Source organism: Pseudophryne corroboree, chromosome 4 (genome assembly GCF_028390025.1).
Source record: "Pseudophryne corroboree isolate aPseCor3 chromosome 4, aPseCor3.hap2, whole genome shotgun sequence".
Lineage (NCBI taxonomy): Eukaryota > Metazoa > Chordata > Amphibia > Anura > Myobatrachidae > Pseudophryne > Pseudophryne corroboree.
The window spans coordinates 599,383,787-599,405,219 of NC_086447.1; the positions used below are offsets into that span (position 1 = coordinate 599,383,787).

General features: G+C 48.4%; 1 protein-coding gene across 2 annotated transcripts in view; it reads left to right on the top strand.

Moving 5' to 3' along the window:
- CCSAP (centriole, cilia and spindle associated protein) overlaps positions 1-14,241 on the top strand; it is a 63,898-nt gene extending 49,657 nt beyond the window's left edge. For both annotated transcript variants that reach the window (XM_063917559.1, XM_063917560.1), the window contains exon 4: positions 13,598-14,241. In XM_063917559.1, the coding sequence (XP_063773629.1) occupies positions 13,598-13,777 (180 nt within the window). In that variant the 3' untranslated portion in view covers positions 13,778-14,241. The remainder of the gene's footprint in view (positions 1-13,597) is intronic.
- Positions 14,242-21,433: the final 7,192 nt, after the last annotated feature.

Here is a 21,433-nt window from a genome sequence, read left to right on the forward strand (position 1 = left end):
GTGCTCCAGCAGGGACCTTGTCTGTTCCAAGACTTACCGCGGCTGCGTTTGACGGCATGGCGGTTGAACGCCGGATCCTGAAGGAAAAAGGCATTCCAGAAGAAGTCATCCCTACCCTGATAAAGGCCAGGAAGGATGTAACCGCAAAACATTATCACCGCATTTGGCGAAAATATGTTGCGTGATGTGAGGCCAAAGAGGCCCCTACAGAGGAATTTCAACTGGGTCGCTTCCTACATTTCCTGCAAACAGGACTGTCTATGGGCCTAAAATTAGGGTCCATTAAGGTTCAAATTTCGGCCCTGTCGATTTTCTTCCAAAAAGAACTGGCTTCAGTGCCTGAAGTCCAGACGTTTGTCAAAGGGGTACTGCATATACAGCCTCCTTTTGTGCCCCCGGTGGCACCTTGGGATCTCAATGTGGTTTTGGGGTTCCTAAAATCACATTGGTTTGAACCACTCACCACTGTGGAATTAAAATATCTCACATGGAAGGTGGTAATGCTGTTAGCCCTGGCTTCAGCCAGGCGTGACTCAGAATTGGCGGCTTTATCTTATAAAAGCCCTTACCTGATTTTTCACACGGATAGGGCAGAATTGAGGACTCGTCCTCAATTTCTCCCAAAGGTGGTTTCAGCGTTTCACGTGAACCAGCCTATTGTGGTGCCTGCGGCTACTAGGGACTTGGAGGACTCCAAGTTACTGGACGTAGTCAGGGCCCTCAAAATATATATTTCCAGGACGGCTGGAGTCAGGAAATCTGACTCGCTGTTTATCCTGTATGCACCCAACAAGCTGGGTGCTCCTGCTTCTAAGCAGACGATTGCTCGTTGGATTTGTAGTACAATTCAGCTTGCGCATTCTGTGGCAGGCCTGCCACAGCCAAAATCTGTAAAAGCCCATTCCACAAGGAAGGTGGGCTCATCTTGGGCGGCTGCCCGAGGGGTCTTGGCTTTACAACTTTGCCGAGCAGCTACTTGGTCAGGGGCAAACACGTTTGCTAAATTCTACAAATTTGATACCCTGGCTGAGGAGGACCTGGAGTTCTCTCATTCGGTGCTGCAGAGTCATCCGCACTCTCCCGCCCGTTTGGGAGCTTTGGTATAATCCCCATGGTCCTTACGGAGTCCCAGCATCCACTTAGGACGTTAGAGAAAATAAGAATTTACTTACCGATAATTCTATTTCTCATAGTCCGTAGTGGATGCTGGGCGCCCATCCCAAGTGCGGATTGTCTGCAATACTTGTATATAGTTATTGTTACAAAATTTGGGTTATTATTGTTGTGAGCCATCTTTTCAGAGGCTCCTTCGTTTATCATACTGTTAACTGGGTTCAGATCACAGGTTGTACGGTGTGATTGGTGTGGCTGGTATGAGTCTTACCCGGGATTCAATATCCTTCCTTATTATGTACGCTCGTCCGGGCACAGTATCCTAACTGAGGCTTGGAGGAGGGTCATAGGGGGAGGAGCCAGTGCACACCAGCTAGTTCAAGCTTTTACTTTTGTGCCCAGTCTCCTGCGGAGCCGCTATTCCCCATGGTCCTTACGGAGTCCCAGCATCCACTACGGACTATGAGAAATAGAATTATCGGTAAGTAAATTCTTATTATATACTGCCTGCTGTCTTCCATTCCACTTACTGTGCTACAAAGTTTTCTCCTTCAGTACAAGAGCTTCACAGATTTTTATTTCATGCAGTATATAACCATTAGCCCATCTGTTTAAGAATTTTGATACAATTGCACATCACTGTATCTAATTTGAGTACAATGGAGCACTATTACAGTGGTTAGGTTTTTACATTGCTAGAATAAACTTTTAGGTTTCGAATTCTGACTCCCGGTATGTGTGTTTAATTACCACAGCTATGCATGCTCAGCACTGCCCGATTGTTGTGTTTATATCCCTCACTGAATTTTGCCAATGTGAGCATGGCTTCCCACTTCAGTACCCTCCTTGGTTGCATGGGCTGGGGCATATGACTCTGCATAGCTGCATTTACACAAATTGGTTTTGGGGCTGTATTGTTCCCCCCTCCCCCCCACAATTATCGGTCGGGTCACTTTGTTTCCTTTTCTGCTTGCGAGTTCTTGGAGGAATGTACTCATCCCGTACATTCTCCTCCTCCCCCATCCCAAAAGGGCTGTCTTATTATGTACTTAGTGCCTCTGATTTATATTGATTATAGTGTGGTTCCATTTTACGGGCATGTGTTGTTTTTTTGTTTATTTCTCTTAAGTCCTAGAGGATGCTGGGGTCCATTTAGTACCATGGGGTATAGACGGGTCCACTAGGAGCCATGGGCACTTTAAGAGTTTAATAGTGTGGGCTGGCTCCTCCCCTCTATGACCCTCCTACCAGCCTTGGTTTGGAAAATGTGCCTGGTGGAGCCGGTCACAGTTGGGGGAGCTCCTAGGAGGTTTTCTAGTTTTATTGTTTTTCTAAGAGTTGTTAAGTACGGGCAGGCTGCTGGCAACAGCTTTCCTGCTTTGTGGGACTGTGGGGTGGGGTGGGGGGAGGGGAGGAGGAATAGGAACCAACTCTTGAAGTTAATGGGGGGGGGAGGGGAGGAGGAATAGGAACAGGAACCAACTCTTGAAGTTAATGGTTCTGTCTCCGCCGACAGGACACTGAGCTCCTGAGGGCGCTGATTGCAAGCCCACGAGGCGAGGACTCACTCCCACAGCACGGCCGCCACCCCCTAACAGAGCCAGAAGAAAGAAGAGTGGTGAGTTCAGCGCCTGCGGCCCGTTAAGCGGGTCGCCGGAGAGGATGGCGGCACAAGGGTGGGAGCACAGCTCTGTCAGGCTGCGCTCCATGAAGGCTCAGCAACAGGTTACTGTAGATGCGGCTGAGGGGTGTCCTGGGCCAGCGCGATCACCCTGACACTGGTAATGTAGCTAACGGGCTAATCCCACTGTTGGCATTAAAAACCTCAGGCCAGTATAAACCTAATGTGCGGTAAGTCGCACGCCATTTCAGGGGGCGGGGCTTCTCCTCAGAGTGGATCCAGCACTCCTCAGCGCCATTTTCTCCCTACAGAATGCTGAGACATGCTGACAGGGAGCGCTGACCGTCCACATAACTCCAGTTACTGCGGTACCAGGGTGTTATAGACAGGAGTGGGAGAGTGTAGTTGGTACTTTTTAACCTGTTAAGGTTATTTAGTTTGCACCGGGCTGTTATCATAATAACTGCTCGCTGTGGCTGGCTCCTTATACTCTGTGATCTCTGAAAGTACTCTGCGGGAAACTGTCAGACATTTTCCTGTATCTGTGTGTTTTACGTGTATATATCCACATTACCATGTCTAAGGGCTCTATACTGTGCTGCAGAGTGTGTATCTTCTTCTGAAGAGTCTATCCAATGTACTCAGGACTGCAATGTGCTTTCCCAACCTGTCTAATCCGAACCCCCATGGGTGGATTCTTTAAGGGGAATGATATCACAGATTTCATGAAGGATGTCACATAATGAGAAAGAGGCGCAGTTTTTGAGAATCTGTAGAGTGTTTGCAGAATTCAGCTCCTACTCCCTCAAATACCCAATGTACACTTGCCCAAATAATGCAAATTGACACTGATACCGACTGATACAGGGGACAGTGATGGGGATATGCAAGGGGGAGATGCATCCCTTGCTAAGGGGGTGCAGTTGATGATTGAAGCCATTAGGGATGTTTTGCATATTATTGAGAAGGTACCTGAGCCGGAAGAGGAATCTTATTTTACGGAAAATAAGAAATCCTCCCTCACCTTCCCTGCTTCTAAAGAGCTGAACTCTTTATTTGAAAAATCCTGGGATAACCCAGAGAAAAATTCCAGATCCCTAAAAGAATTCTCTTTTTGCTTTTCCTTTCCCTGAAGAGGATAGAAAGAAATGGGGAAACTCACCTATAGTAGACTCTTCTGTATCTAGGTTGTCTAAAAAGGGGTTTTACCTGTCCCTGGTTCAACCGCCCTAAAGGAGCTGGCTGACTGCAAGATTGAGACTTTGCTCAAATCTCTATACACTGCTACAGGTGTGGCTTTAAGGCCCATTATTGCTTGTGCGTGGATTTCTAAAGCCATAGTCAAGTGGTCAGGCACATTACTAGAGGACTTAGAAACTATGTATAGGTGTGACATTGCTTTGTTTTTGCGTCACATACAGGATTCTGCTGGGTTCATGGTGGGGGCCACGAAAGACGTTGGAATGCAGAATGCAAGGGCTACTTCCATGGCGGTATCTGCACGCAGAGGACTCTGGTTACGCCAATGGACTGCGGATGCAGAATCCAAGAAAAGTGTGGAGAACCTACCCTTCACAGGTCAGGCTCTGTTTGGGGATGCATTGGATGCGTGGATTTCCATGGCAACTTCAGGTAAGTCAACCTTTCTACCCTCAGCAGCTCCACTGACTAGGAAATCTCATCCTACGTCCACACTGCAGTCCTTTCGGACCGCAAAATTTAAAACCTCCAAATCCCCTTCCACCTTCTTTAGGGGTGGTCGGGGAAAATCCAAAAAACCTGCACCAACAGGTTCTCAGGAACAGAAACCAGGTTCTGTTCCCTCTAAATCTTCAGCATGATGGTGGACCTCCCAGCCTGGAGATCGGTTAAGTGGGAGCCTAAAAAATTTCAGTCACATCTGGGCGTCCTCAGGCCTGGACCCCTGGGTGACAAACATTGTTACCAAGGGCTACAGACTGGAGTTTCAGGAAGTCCCACCTCACAGATACTTCAAATCAGGCTTACCAGTTTCACTGACAGAAAGTGCTATCCTACAGGAAGCCATTCAAAAATTGGTCAAAACAGATGTTATTGTCCCAGTTCCACCTCACCTACACCACAAGGGTTATTACTCAAACCTGTTTGTGGTGCCAAAACCGGATGGTTCGGTAAGGCCGATTCTAAACCTAAAGTCATTGAACCTCTACTTAAGGGAATTCAAATTCAAGATGGAGTCTCTGAGAGCGGTGATCTCTGGTCTGGAGGAGGGGGAATTCCTAGTATCCCTGGATTTCAAGGATGCGTCCCTTCACATTCCGATCTGGCCGCCTCACCAGGCTTATCTAAGATTTGCGCTGCTGGATTGTCACTATCCGTTCCAGGCACTGCCGTTTGGCCTCTCCACAGCACCAAGAGTGTTCACCAAGGTTATGGCAGAAATGATGCTACTCCTCCGCAGGCAAGGAGTGAACATAATTCCATATATGGACGATCTCCTGATAAAAGCATCTTCCAGGGAGAGATTGTTGCAGAGTATTGCTCTCACCACTCAACTACTCCAGGATCATGGGTGGATCCTGAACCTTCCAAAGTCGCATTTGGTACCGACAAGGAGACTGCCCTTCCTGGGGATGATACTCGACACAGAAGTGCAGAGGGTGTTTCTACCAGTAGAGAAAGCGTTGGTGATCCAATCAATGGTACGGGATGTCCTCAAACCAGCCCGGGTATCAGTTTATCAGTGCATTCACCTTCTGGGGAACATGGTAGCCTCCTACGAGGCTCTTCCGTACTGAAGATTCCATGTGAGGTCCTTCAAACTGGATCTCCTAGACAAATGGTCAGAATCACATCTTCACATGCACTAGCGGATACACCTGTCGCCGAAAGCCAGAATTTCGCTCCTCTGGTGGCTGCAAACTTCTCACCTACTCGAGGGCCGCAGGTTTGGGATTCAGAATTGGATCATTCTAACCATGGATGCAAGTCTCAGAGGTTGGGGAGCGATCACCCAAGAGGAAAACTTCCAAGGAAGGTGGTCAAGTCTGGAATCCATCCTTCAGATAAACATTCTGGAACTAAGGGCCATATACAACAGCCTTCTACAAGCTGCACATCTTCTGAAAGATCAAGCCATTCAGGTTCAGTCGGACAATGTAACGGCAGTGTCCTACATAAACCGACAGGGCGGAACGAAGAGCAGAGCGGCAATGTCAGAGGTAACTAGAATCCTCCTCTAGGCAGAAAGCACGCGGTGGCGCATTCGGCAATCTTCATTCAGGGAGTGGACAACTGGGAAGCGGACTTCAGCAGACACGATCTCCATCCAGGAGAATGGGGCCTCCACCCGGAGGTATTCGCAGAGGTGACAAGCCATTGGAGCGTACTTCAGGTAGACATGGTCTCTCGCCTCAAGAAGAAGCTTCGCAGGTTCTGTTCCAGGTCGCGAGACCCACAGGCAGTGGCGGTGGACGCACTGGCAACTCCGTGGGTGTTCCAGTCAGTGTATGTGTTCCCTCCACTTCCACTCATCCCAAGGATTCTCAAAATAAAAAAAAGAACAAGAGTTCAGGCGATCCTCATTGCTCCGGACTGGCCAAGGAGGGCTTGGTACGCGTATCTTCTGGAATTTACTCCTGGAGGATCCGAGGCCTCTTCCTCTTTGCGAGGACCTTCTTCAACAGGGGCCGTTCGCTTATCAAGACTTACCGCGACTATGTTTGATGGTATGGCGGTTGAACGCCAGATCTGAACTCTGAAGGGCATTCCGAAGAAGGTCAATCATACCTTACTTCAGGCTATGAAGGGAGTTACGTCTAAACATTACCATCGAATTTGGAAGAAATGTGTCTTGGTGCGAATCCAAGAAGTTTCCAATGGTGGAGTTTCAACTAGGACTGTTTCTCCTCTTTCTGCAGGCAGGTGTGGATGTGGGCTAACGCTTGGGCTCCATAAAAGTCCAGATTTCGGCCTTGTCCATTTTCTTCCAGAAACAATTGGCTGCCCTCCCTGAGGTTCAGATATTCTTGAAAGGGGTTCTGCACATCCAACCACCCTTTGTGCCTCTTACGGCACATTGGGCTCTTAATGTGGTGCTGCAGTTCCTGCAATAGGATTGGTTTGAACCTTTTGCAGGAGGTGGACGTCACGTTTCTTACTTTGAAGGCGGTCATACTGTTGGCATTGGCATCTGCTAGACGTGTGTCAGAATTGGGGGCATTGTCATGCAAGAGCCCCTATTTGATTTCCTCTAACGTCCTAGTGGATGCTGGGGACTCCGTAAGGACCATGGGGAATAGACGGGCTCCGCAGGAGACAGGGCACTTTAAGAAAGAATTTGGATACTGGTGTGCTCTGGCTCCTCCCTCTATGTCCCTCCTCCAGACCTCAGTTTGAATCTGTGCCCGGACGAGCTGGGTGCTACTTAGTGAGCTCTCCTGAGCTTGCTAGAAAGAAAGTATTTTGTTAGGTTTTTTATTTTCAGAGAGATCTGCTGGCAACAAACTCTCTGCTACGTGGGACTGAGGGGAGAGAAGCAGCCCTACTCACCGAAGATAGGTCCTGCTTCTTAGGCTACTGGACACCATTAGCTCCAGAGAGATCGTACACAGGATCGCACCCTTGGTCGTCCGATCCCGGAGCCGCGCCGCCGTCCCCCTCGCAGAGCCAGAAGTCAGAAGCCGGTGTCTGAAGCAAGAAGACGTCGAAATCGGCGGCAGAAGACTCCAGTCTTCACATGAGGTAGCGCACTGCAGCTGTGCGCCATTGCTCCCACGCTAACCCACACACTCCGGTCACTGTAGGGTGCAGGGCGCGGGGGGGGGGCGGCGCCGCGCCCTGGGCAGCAATTAAGAACCTCTTGGCAAAAAGCAGCATATATACAGTTGGGCACTGTATATATGCATGAGCCCCCGCCATTATTTTTACACACAAACGCGGGACAGAAGCCCGCCGCTGAGGGGGCGGGGCTTCTTCCTCAGCACTCACCAGCGCCATTTTCTCTCCACAGCTCCGCTGAGAGGAAGCTCCCCAGGCTCTCCCCTGCAGACTCACGGTAGAAGAGGGTAAAAAGAGAGGGGGGGCACATAAATTTGGCGCAAAAACAGTATATACAGCAGCTACTGGGTTAACACTAAGTTACTGTGTGATTCCCGGGTCATATAGCGCTGGGGTGTGTGCTGGCATACTCTCTCTCTCTGTCTTTCCAAAAGGCCTTGTGGGGGAACGGTCTTCAAATAGAGCATCCCCTGTGCGTGTGTGGTGTGTCGGTACGCTTGTGTCGGCATGTTTGACGAGGAAGACTATGTGGAAGCCGAGCGGGAACAAATGAATGTGGGGTCGCCGCCGACGGCGCCGACACCCGATTGGATGGATATGTAGAAGGTTTTAAACGATAATGTTAATTCCTTGCATAAAAGGTTGGATAAAGCTGAAGCCTTGGGACAGTCAGGGTCTCAACCCATGCCTGATCCTATGTCGCAGAGGCCGTCAGGGTCTCAAAAGCCCCCACTATCCCAAATTGTTGACCCTGATATCGACACGGATTCTGACTCCAGTGTCGATGGCGATGATGCAAAGTTACAGCCTAAAATGGCTAAAGCCATCCGTTACATGATTATAGCAATGAAAGATGTGTTGCACATCACAGAGGAAACCCCAGTCCCTGACAAGAGGGTTTATATGTATGGGGGAAAAAAGGTAAGAGGTGACCTTTCCCCCTTCACATGAGTTAAATGAGTTATGTGAAAAGGCTTTGGAATCTCCAGATAGTAAACTGCAGATTTCCAAACGGATGCTTATGGCGTATCCCTTCCCGCCAACGGACAGGCTACGCTGGGAAGCCTCCCCTAGGGTGGACAAAGCTCTAACACGCTTATCTAAGAAGGTGGCCCTGCCGTCACAGTATACGACCACACTAAAAGATGCTGCTGATAGAAAGCTCAGATCAGCCCTGCCAGCTTCCCCCTTAGAGAGGGAAATAGTGTTAGCTGCAATTCACAAATTGTATCTTGAGCAGGTGGTGGTAAAGGTTCCCCTCCTTCAACAGGGAAGGGGTTACTATTCGACCATGTTTGTGGTACCGAAACCGGACGGTTCGGTCAGACCCATATTGAATTTAAAATCCCTGAACCTATACCTGAAAAGGTTCAAGTTCAAAATGGAATCGCTCAGAGCGGTCATCGCAAGCCTGGAAGGGGGGGATTTTATGGTGTCTCTGGACATAAAGGATGCATACCTTCATGTCCCCATTTATCCACCTCATCAGGCGTACCTCAGATTTGTGGTACAGGATTGTCATTACCAATTCCAGACGTTGCCGTTTGGTCTCTCCACGGCACCGAGAATATTTACCAAGGTAATGGCGGAAATGCTGGTGCTCCTGCGAAAGCAAGGGGTCACAATTATCCCATACTTGGATGATCTCCTCATAAAGGCGAGGTCCAGAGAGCAGTTGCTGATCAGCGTAGCACGCTCTCGGGAAGTGTTACAACAGCACGGCTGGATTCTGAATATTCCAAGTCGCAGCTGATTCCTACGACGCGTCTGCCCTTCCTGGGCATGATTCTGGACACAGACCAGAAGAAGGTTTTTCTCCCGACGGAGAAGGCTCAGGAACTCATGACACTGGTCAGGGACCTCTTAAAACCAAAACAGGTGTCGTTGGATCACTGCACGCGAGTCCTGGGAAAGATGGTGGCATCGTACGAGGTCATTCCCTTTGGCAGGTTCCCTGCGAGGACCTTTCAATGGGATCTGTTGGACAAGTGGTCCGGATCACATCTACAGATGCATCGGCTGATCACCCTATCCCCCAGGACCAGGGTGTCTCTGCTGTGGTGGCTACAGAGTGCTCACCTTCTCGAAGGCCGCAGATTCGGCATTCAGGACTGGGTCCTGGTGACCACGGATGCAAGCCTCCGAGGGTGGGGGGCAGTCACACAGGGAAGAAATTTCCAGGGTCTGTGGTCAAGTCAGGAGACTTGCCTTCACATCAATATCCTGGAACTAAGGGCCATATACAACGCCCTAAGTCAAGCGGAGAACCTGCTTCGCAACCAATCGGTGCTGATTCAGTCAGACAACATCACCGCAGTGGCTCATGTAAACCGCCAAGGCGGCACAAGGAGCAGGGTGGAGATGGCAGAGGCCACCAGAATTCTTCGATGGGCGGAGAATCACGTAAGAGCACTGTCAGCAGTGTTCATTCCGGGAGTGGACAACTGGGAAGCAGACTTCCTCAGCAGGCACGACCTCCACCCGGGAGAGTGGGGACTTCATCAAGAAGTCTTCGCGCAGATTGCAGGTCGGTGGGAACTGCCACAGGTGGACATGATGGCATCCCGCCTCAACAAAAAGCTACAGAGGTATTGCGCCAGGTCAAGAGACCCTCAGGCGATAGCTGTAGATGCACTAGTGACACCCTGGGTGTTCCAGTCAGTTTATGTATTTCCTCCTCTTCCTCTCATACCCAAAGTGCTGAGAATCATAAGAAAAAGAGGAGTGAGGACAATACTCGTTGTTCCGGATTGGCCAAGAAGGACTTGGTATCCAGAGCTGCAAGAAATGCTCACAGACCCATGGCCTCTGCCTCTAAGACAGGACCTGTTGCAACGGGGACACTGTCTGTTCCAAGACTTACCGCGGCTGCGTTTGACGACATGGCTGTTGAACGCCAGATCCTAGCTGAAAAAGGCATTCCGGATGAGGTTATTCCTACGCAGATAAAGGCTAGGAAGGATGTGACCGCTAAACATTATCACCGTATATGGCGAAAATATGTTGCTTGATGTGAGGCCAGGAAGGCCCCTACGGAGGAATTCCAGCTGGGCCGGTTCCTTCACTTCCTACAGTCGGGAGTGACTTTGGGCCTAAAATTGGGTTCTATTAAGGTCCAGATTTCGTCCCTATCCATTTTCTTTCAAAAAGAACTGGCTTCTCTTCCTGAAGTCCAGACGTTTGTAAAGGGAGTGCTGCATATTCAGCCTTTTTTTGTGCCTCCAGTGGCACCTTGGGATCTTAACGTGGTGTTGAGTTTCCTGAAGTCACACTGGTTTGAGCCACTCAAAACCGTGGAGTTAAAATTTCTCACCTGGAAGGTGGTCATGCTATTAGCCTTGGCTTCGGCTAGGCGTGTGTCAGAATTAGCGGCTTTATCACATAAAAGCCCCTATCTGGTTTTCCATATGGACAGGGCAGAATTGCGGACCCGTCCACTTTCGGCAGAAATTGCGGTGTCATCCTTTCATATGAACCAACCTATTGTGGTGCCTGTGGCTGCTCGTGACTTGGAGGATTCCGAGTTACTAGATGTGGTCAGGGCTTTGAAGGTTTATGTAGCCAGAACGGCTAGAGTCAGGAAAACTGAGTCGCTGTTTATCCTGTATGCACCCAACAAGCTGGGTGCTCCTGCTTCAAAGCAAACTATTGCTCGCTGGATCTATAACACTATTCAGCAGGCTCATTCTGCGGCTGGATAGCCGCTACCAAAATCCGTAAAAGCCCACTCCACAAGGAAGGTGGGCTCTTCTTGGGCGGCTGCCCGAGGGGTCTCGGCATTACAGCTTTGCCGAGCAGCTACTTGGTCAGGTTCAAACACTTTTTTGCAAAGTTTTACAAGTTTGATACCCTGGCTGAGGAGGACCTTGTGTTTGCTCATTCGGTGCTGCAGAGTCATCCGCACTCTCCCGCCCGTTTGGGAGCTTTGGTATAATCCCTATGGTCCTTACGGAGTCCCCAGCATCCACTAGGACGTTAGAGAAAATAAGATTTTACTTACCGGTAAATCTATTTCTCGTAGTCCGTAGTGGATGCTGGGCGCCCGTCCCAAGTGCGGACTTCTTCTGCAATACTTGTATATAGTTATTGCTTAAATAAGGGTTATGTTGGTTGCATCAGGGTTGATCTGATGCTCCGTTGTTGTTCATACTGTTAACTGGGTAAGTTTATCACAAGTTATACGGTGTGATTGGTGTGGCTGGTATGAGTCTTGCCCTGGATTCCAAAATCCTTTCCTTGTACTGTCAGCTCTTCCGGGCACAGTTTCTTTAACTGAGGTCTGGAGGAGGGACATAGAGGGAGGAGCCAGAGCACACCAGTATCCAAATTCTTTCTTAAAGTGCCCTGTCTCCTGCGGAGCCCGTCTATTCCTCATGGTCCTTACGGAGTCCCCAGCATCCACTACGGACTACGAGAAATAGATTTACCGGTAAGTAAAATCTTATTTTCCATGAAGATAGGGCTGAGCTCAGAACGCGTCAGCAGTTTCTTCCAAAGGTTGTCAGCTTTTCGTATCAACCAACCTATTGTGGTGTCAGTGGCTACTGACTCCTCAATTACCTCAAAGTCCTGGGATGTGGTGAGGGTTTTGAAGATTTTATGTGAAGAGAACCTCTCGTCACAGGTAGTCGGGCGCTTTGTTCGTCCTTTATGATCCCAGACTATCTAATCTAAGCAGACTATTTCTCGTTGGGTCAGGTTTACTATCCAGAATGCTTATTCTACGGCAGGCTTGCCGTGTCCAAAATCTGTTAAGGCCCACTCTACTCATAAAGTGGGTTCTTCCTGGGCAGCTGCCTGGGGTGTCTCGGCTTTACAGCTTTGCCGAGCAGCTACTTGGTCTGGGTCAAACAGATTTGCTAAGTTCTACAAGTTCGACACTTTGACCAAACTTTAGATCCTCAGAGGCCAAGGGATCAGTATGTAATCCCACTGGACGGGATCCCGGCGGCCGAATCTGTTCTGCAGGAACCTCGGCACTCTCCCTTCCGTACTGGGAGCTTTGGTACATCCCCATGGTACTAAATGGACCCCAGTATCCTCTAGGACGTAAGATAAAATAGGATTTTAATTACCTACCGGTAAATCCTTTTCTCGTAGTCCGTAGAGGATGCTGGGCGCCCGCCCAGTGCTTCATATTCCTGCATTGTTACTTGGTTCAGTATTGTTGTTTCAGCTGTTGCTGAATTGTTCCAAGTTGGTTAGCTTGGCTTTCACACCAACTCTCACATAACCAAAAAGGAATCTCTCCACTATCTGTGTATTTCCTTCTCTCGAAGGATGTCTGAGTCTGGTAGGAGGGGCATAGAGGGAGGAGCCAGCCCACACTATTAAACTCTTAAAGTGCCAGTGGCTCCCAAAGGACCTGTCTATATCCCATGGTACTAAATGGACCCCAGCATCCTCTATGGACTACGAGAAAAGGATTTACCGGTAGGTAATTAAAATCCTAATTTTTTTTATTTATTTATTTTTATTTATTTATAAACTTTATTGTAGAAACTTCTACTATAGCTGTTGGCTTCTATGAACAGTGTTGGATTAATAAGACGGTGGTCATACAGTGGGGGCCCCAATCCATATCTACATCGCAAACCTTAGTTCACATATGCCACAATGCCCCTCACATTCGTGAACATTCCCTTTTCTGTTGGGGTCGGGGGATCAGAGAAATTGAACACATTGGATTGCCCCAACTCACCGAATCTGGCCAAAAAATGGTTGAGATTGGCAAATCAGGTGTTCTTAACATGCCGGTTTACCCCAATCTGTCATCTGATCACCGATCATTGGATTGGCATAGCGGGGCTGTAGATATATGACCTGCATAACATAAGTCACATTCAGAACTGAAGTTTATAAATGCATTAAAAAATCTTAAAACCAACAAACTAAGCAATTTAAAAAGATATCCTATAATGTTGGAAAAGGGCAAATAAAATTAATTGGCTGTATGCGTATTTTACGTTAGGAGTTTTGCAGACAGTGTTTGTTCACTGCGGTTTTAATCTGCATGTAAATCTTATGTGGGAAATTGACTATTGCAGCCTTTTCCGTCAGGAAATGCTTATTTTTGATATTTCTATGGTATTTTTCTCCTTTAAGATTCATGAATCTGCTTTGAGAGCAAAGAACAGGCGACAGAGAGATAAGAAGCGGCAGATCCTGCAGAAGCAGAGGGCTCGTTCGGCTGATGCAGAGAGTGTTCGAAGGAGACAACCCTTAGCTGTAGATAATCCATGGATGACTGAATACATGAGATGCTACTCAGCCAGAACGTGCTGAATTTTATGATTGTACATTAAGTTATTTTTTTGGGTGTTTTAAATAATGTGGCTTTGCCAGTTATGTCTACTGCAAATCAGGTTTCCACTGTTTTCATTTTTAAAAATGAAGACCACACACAATTTTTACATGGTATTAGCAATATTAAGCAAAATGTAAAGTACACTTTCATACTGGATTTTTATACATTTTCAAAATGGTGATAAGGCTATTTTAAAATGTACATGTTATGTTTTTAATAGTATTTTGAATACCTTCTGTCATAATAAAAAGCACGCTAGTTATGTTGATACGTCTGAAATATACCAATATCCCAAGCTATCTATAGATGTGGGGGGGGAAACAGAAATGTATAAGATTATCAGTGTGTGTACTACTAGTAGGGCTAGGGGAGTTGGGTCTGCAAATTCTATGGCAGCTGTGCTTCTTTCTGTAAATAGTGCTGGTCAAGATGGGGATAAATTGTCTACTACAATTTGCCTGTGTGAATGGCTTTCAGATGGTTAAAGACTCCTTATTTTTGAGACACGGCCAATCTGTTCTATTACCCAGACTCCCTTTTGGAGGTGTGAGCTGAAATCTACTTTAGCTGTTGAGTCTGGGTTTATCTAATTCAATAATTTCTGACACTTTTTGTGGTCTCTTTAAAAAGAAATGTCAAATTATATATTTTGAAGTGCCAGAACAGTGTTGCGGTACTGTCCTAGCGAGGAGACTTTTCTTTCACAGCTTTGGCGTATGCTTTTCACGTCTCGTGTGTGCATTCACTAAGCGTGCGCCAGTCAGTGTCTGTGACATTAGGCGCTGAGCATGGCGCCGGTCCAGGAACTGTGAAAGGCAGGAAGAAAACATCTCTTCCCTGCTTTTCTCCATTTCAGAAGGCAAAAAAATCTGTAACTCTATAAAGAGATGGCATTACATTTGTCAGAAAAGATGAGATGCTTCACGTTCTAAACTATATAAATACCATTTCTACACAGGCCCATTTCAAAACCATGTATGCTGCAAGAACCCAGAATTTATTTAAATTAATTATAGAGAAAACAAAGCTTTGGATTCTCCAGCTAAAATGCTGCAGAAAAGTTTTTGGGTTTTTTTGTAGTTTATTGAATAGAGATCAGTGAATCCAGCTTATAGTGTATTTTTGTATAGATAATTTTCTTATCTCTGTGTACATTAAATACTGTAGTAGGAGTACATTTTATTTTGTTTCTACCATATTTTAATGCAGAGACATATTTGTAAAACTATCTTATTATTTTGCATTACAAGACATTATTTTTTTTTTTTTTTTTTCTTTTTTTTACTATTTGTGATTTAAAGGAGTATGATCAATGTACACACAGCACCTAAAACTGGGGAGTCCTAGTGCATAACTGAATTAAACTTAAAGTGATGGACATCAAGTTTTTAAATTGATGTCTATGAGTAGTGGAGTGCAATGTGAGAACATCCCACAGGTGTTCACCTCTTCTGAAAAGCAGTACAAACTATTGTCTGTTCTACTGGAAGGCTATAAAGTGCAGAGACCAATATGTCTGAGAGATGTCCTAAGTAATGGGTCTTCAACCTGTGGCCCTCCAGCTGCTGTGCAACTACACATCCCAGCATACCCTGCCACAGTTTTGCTATTAAGGCATGCTAAAACTGAGGCAGGGCATGCTGGGATGTGTAGTTCCACAGCAGCTGGAGGGCCGCAGGTTGAAGACCCATGTTCTTAGTCCTTACACTGTTGCATTGTCAACCATTGATGGATATTGTGGTTATTGCTTATGTTAGGTGTCTATGTAGTTATGATCCCGGCGGTCAGAATGCCGGCAGGGGGCACAGGACTATTCCCACTCGTGGGTGTCCACGACACACCCATATTCCATGGGAATAGAACCTGTGGCGAGCGCAGCGAGCTTTGTTGCGCTTGACCCCCTGTCAGCATTCTGGCGGGCGGGAGCTCAGCATCGGTATGCTGACCGCTGGTCTCTCGTACCCAGTCCGTTAGGTGAGTGCAACTGAATATACACATAACATTGATAAGAAAATATTCTAGGACTTCCGGGGGCGTGGCCAGCTAGTATGGCTGCTTTTTAACATAGCTCCTCTACACTATAGAGAGAATCCCTCTGAATCCCCCTTTTTGGTGGATCCAACTTCCATAAAAACTGCATCCCCTTGCTGCTGGGACTTCCCTGACTGCAGGGATACTTATATTGTGGAGGAAGGTGGTGGATTACCCTGGAGTCAGGCCATCGGATTTGATGGTCAGCATGGCGTTGGCGCGAATTGGTCTCTGCTTATAACCCTCGCTGTGAGCCGCTGCCGCTGGAGGGGAGCTGCTGCCATTCACTTGCAGTTCGTCGCTCCTGGACCCTGTGCCTGCTCCCAACGGTGTGGGGCTGCAGAGACCCTTACCACTGCTGGGTGTGTGACTGCTTGGACAAGCACCGGCCCTTACCTGTGACCCACGCTGCGGGCTGCTGAGACTGGGTGCGAGCTGCCTCCAGTCTCCTACGGACTCCAGCTCCCCGGTTCGGCGCCCGCTCTACTTTAAACACAACTGTGGGGACCTGCTGCCGCCCTGCCACACGCGGCTGCAACGGAGGAGGACACTCTATCCTGGACTGTATGTGACGGCCGAGACTCGTGCGGGACGGGGCTGCACCTCTGCAGCCACTGCGCTGCCTAGGCGCTTGTCTGCCCGTACGTGGAGCGGTCGACCCGATACGATACTGCGGGGTGTGTGATTGCTTGGACGCGCTCCGGTCCTTACCTGTGACCCTCGTTGTGGGCTGCTGAGACTGGGTGCGAGCTACCTCCAGTCTCCTACGGACTACCGCTCCCCGGTTCGACGCCCGCTCTACTATAATCACAGCTGTGGAGACCTGCTGCCGCCCGGCCACACGCGGCTACAGCGGGGGAAGACACTATCCCGGGCGGTGTGAGACGACCGAGACTCGTGCGAGACGCAGCTACACCTCTCCGGCCACTGCACTGCCTAAACGCCCGTCTGCCTGTTTGCGGAGCGGGGGACCCGATACGTAACGGCACCGCTTCGTTTTCCAAACCTGATACACCGTGTGGCCCTCGCGGTACATACCGTGGGACTTGAGGAATCTGCTGACTCTCGTACCATCGGCTCTGCTGCTGGGACGGGGACCTCCTAGTGACCTTGATCCGGGGAGTCCTGCAGCCTCTGCTGTAACTTCGACACGGCTGCTGTTTGCCTGCACAAGACGGCATACACTCTCTCCCCCAGGTACTAACACTGTGTGTCACCCCCCTCCTTTTTCTTCCTCTACTAACAGTCTCTGATATCCATTCTCTCCCTTTCTCTTAAATCCATTCTCTCCCAGTGTGTCTCCTACTCCCTCACCACTCTTCCTCCCTACCCATCTTATTTTCCCCCTCTCTGTTCTACTACTGCTTCTCTCCTAACACCTTTCTGGGCAGCTGTGCTTGATTACAACGGGACGTCTGCACATATTTGCACATATCTGTGTGTCACGTTTGAGGAGGTGAGGTGGCTGGTTGCAGCCAGACTGCAGGACTTGCCCCTGAACTATTTCCACTCCTCTGCTTTTAGAGAACTGCACTGTAGCTGTCCGTGGATTATATACAGACTGTTTATATGAGGACTCCTGCTTTCTCAATTACATACCCCAGCACGCCCCTTACCCAGGGTGACTTTATTTGTACCTAAAGGTCCATGTGTTTCTTATTTGGAATTAAGAGTTTTCTATATTGATACTGGAGCTGCCACCTTGTGGTTAGATTGTGAATTTTTCATATCACCTTTCATTTCTTATTTCTAATTATCAATATTCCAATTTTGTATTCACATGATTCTTATCTTACTGTGCCACAATTGTTGATGTGTTAAATTGCCCGTGAATTTTTTATTTCTCTATCGTCCTTGTGGATGCTGGGGTTCCTGAAAGGACCATGGGGAATAGCGGCTCCGCAGGAGACAGGGCACAAAAAGTAAAGCTTTCCGATCAGGTGGTGTGCACTGGCTCCTCCCCCTATGACCCTCCTCCAGACTCCAGTTAGATTTTTGTGCCCGGCCGAGAAGGGTGCAATCTAGGTGGCTCTCCTAAAGAGCTGCTTAGAGAAAGTTTAGCTTAGGTTTTTTATTTTACAGTGAGTCCTGCTGGCAACAGGATCACTGCAACGAGGGACTTAGGGGAGAAGGAGTGAACTCACCTGCGTGCAGGATGGATTGGCTTCTTGGCTACTGGACATCAGCTCCAGAGGGACGATCACAGGTACAGCCTGGATGGTCACCGGAGCCGCGCCGCCGGCCCCCTTGCAGATGCTGAAGTAAGAAGAGGTCCAGAATCGGCGGCTGAAGACTCCTGCAGTCTTCTAAAGGTAGCGCACAGCACTGCAGCTGTGCGCCATTTTCCTCTCAGCACACTTCACACGGCAGTCACTGAGGGTGCAGGGCGCTGGGAGGGGGGCGCCCTGGGAGGCAAATGAAAACCTTTTTTGGCGAAAAATACCTCACATATAGCCCCCAGAGGCTATATGGAGATATTTAACCCCTGCCAAGATTCACTAAATAGCGGGAGACGAGCCCGCCGAAAAAGGGGCGGGGCCTATCTCCTCAGCACACAGCGCCATTTTCTCTCACAGAAAGCCTGGAGAGAAGGCTCCCAGGCTCTCCCCTGCACTGCACTACAGAAACAGGGTTAAAACAGAGAGGGGGGGCACTGATTTTGGCGATATTGAGATATATATAAAGATGCTATAAGGGAAAACACTTATATAAGGTTGTCCTTATATAATTATAGCGTTTTGGTGTGTGCTGGCAAACTCTCCCTCTGTCTCCCCAAAGGGCTAGTGTGGGTCCTGTCCTCTGTCAGAGCATTCCCGGTGTGTGTGCTGTGTGTCGGTACGTGTGTGTCGACATGTATGAGGACGATGTTGGTAGAGGAGGCGGAGAAATTGCCTGTAATGGTGATGTCACTCTCTAGGGAGTCGACACCGGAATGGATGGCTTATTTAGGGAATTACGTGAGAATGTCAACACGCTGCAAGGTCGGTTGACGACGTGAGACGGCCGACAAACTATTAGTACCGGTCCAGGCGTCTCAGAAACACCGTCAGGGGCGTTAAAAACGCCCATTTACCTCAGTCGGTCGACACAGACACAGACACGGACACTGAATCCAGTGTCGACGGTGAATAAACAAACGTATTTCTCATTAGGGCCACACGTTAAGGGCAATGAAGGAGGTGTTGCATATTTCTGATACTACAAGTACCACAAAAAAGGGTATTATGTGGGAGTGAAAAAACTACCTGTAGTTTTTCCTGAATCAGATAAAATAAAATGAAGTGTGTGATGATGCGTGGGGTTACCCCGATAGCAAATATTGGCGTTATACCCTTTCCCGCCAGAAATTAGGGCGCGTTGGGAAACACCCCTTAGGGTGATAAGGCGCTCACACGCTTATCAAGTGGCGTTACCGTCTCCAGATACGGCCGCCCTCAAGGAGCCAGCTGATAGGAAGCTGGAAAGATATCCTAAAAAGTATATACACACATACGGTGGTTATACTGCGACCAGCGATCGCCATCAGCCTGGAGATGCAGTGCTGGGTTGGCTTGGTCGGATTCCCTGACTGAAAATATTTTATTCATATAGAGCATTTAATAGGATGCATTCTATATATATGTACGTGAGATGCACAGAGGGATATTTGCTCTCTGGCATCAAGATAAGTACGTTGTCCATATCACCCAGAAGATGTCATGGACACGACAGTGGTCAGGTGATACAGATCCCATACGGCACATGGAAGTATTGCCGTATAAAGGGAAGGAGTTAGTTGGGGTCGGTCCATCGGACCTGGGGACCACGGCAACAGCTGGGAAATCCAACCTTTTTACCCCAAGTTACATCTCAGCTGAAAAAGACACCGTCTTTTCAGCCTCAATCCTTCCTTTCCCATGAGGGCATGCAGGCAAAAGGCCAGTCATATCTGCCCAGACATAGAGGTAAGGGAAGTAGACTGCAGCAGGCAGCCCCTTCCCAGGAAAAGAAGCCCTCCACCGCGTCTGCCAAGTCCTCAGCATGACGCTGGGGCCGTGCAAGCGGACTCAAGGTGGGGGGGTAGTCTCAAGAGTCTCAGCGCGCAGTGGGATCACTCGCAGGTTGACCCCTAGATAGTACAAGTATTATCCCAGGGGTACAGATTGGAGAGTCGAGACATCTTCTCCTCGCAGGTTTCTGAAGTCTGCTTTACCAACGGCTCCCTCCGACAGGGAGGCAGCATTGGAAACAATTCACAAGCTGTATATCCAGCAGGTGATAATCAAAGTACCCCTCCTACAACAAGGAAAAGGGTATTATTTTTCCACACTATATTGTGGTACTGACGCCAGACGGCTTGGTGAGACATAGTCTAAACTGAAATCTTTGAACACTTACATAAAAGGTTCAAATCGAGATGGAGTCACTCAGAGCAGTGATAGCGAACCGGAAAAAAGGGGACTATATGGTGTCCCTGGACATCAAGGATTACCTCCATGTCCAAATTTGCCCTTCTCAACAAGGGTACCTCTGGTTCGTGGTACAGAACTGTCAATATCAGTTTCAGACGATGCCGTTTGAATTATCCACGGCACCCCGGGCCTTTTACCAAGGTAATGGCCGAAAAGATGTTTCTTCAAAGAAAAAAGGCATCTAAATTATCCCTTACTTGGACGATATCCTGAAAAGGGCAAGTTCCAGAGAACAGTTGGAGGTCGGAAGAGCACTATCTAAAGTAGTTCTACGACAGCACGACTGGATTCTAAATATTCCAAGAATCGCAGCTGTTTTCCGACGATACGTCTGCTGTTCCTAGGAATGATTCTGGGCATAGTCCAGAAAAAGGTGTTCCTCCGGGAGGAAAAAGCCAAGGAGTTATTCGACCTAGTCAGAAACCTCCTAAAACCAGGCCAAGTATCAGTGCATCAATGCACAGGAGTCCTGGGAAAAATGGTGGCTTCTTACGAAGCGATTCCATTCGGCAGATCTCAGGGGATTTGCTGGACGAATGGTCCGGATCGCATTTTCAGATGCATCAGCGGATAATCCTGTCTCCAAGGACAAGGGTGTCTCTTCTGTGGGGGCTGCAGAGTGCTCATCTTTTAGAGGGCAGCACACTCAGCATTCAGGACTGTGTTCTGGGGACCACGGATACCAGCCTGAGAGGCTGGGGAGTAGTCACACAGGGAAAAAATTTCCAAGGAAGTGTGGTCAAGTCTGGAGACTTCTCTCCACATGAATATACTGGAGCTAAGGGCAATTTACAATGCTCTGAGCCTAGGAAGACTCCTGCTTCAAAGTCAACCGGTGCTGATCCAGTAGGACATCATCATGGCGGTCGCCCACGTTATCAGACGGGGCGACACAAGAAGCAGGAGGGCAATGACAGCAAGGATTCTTCGCTGGGCGGAAAATCATGTGATAACACTGTCAGCAGTGTTCATTCCGGGAGTGGGCAACTGGGAAGATTTCCTCAGCATAAATGAATTCCACCCGGAAAAGTGGAAACTTAATCTGGAAGTTTCCACATGATTGTAAACCGTTGGGAAAGACCAAAGGTGGTTATGATGGCGTCCCACCTGAAGCGCCAGGTCAAGAGACACTCAGGCAATAGCTGGGACGCT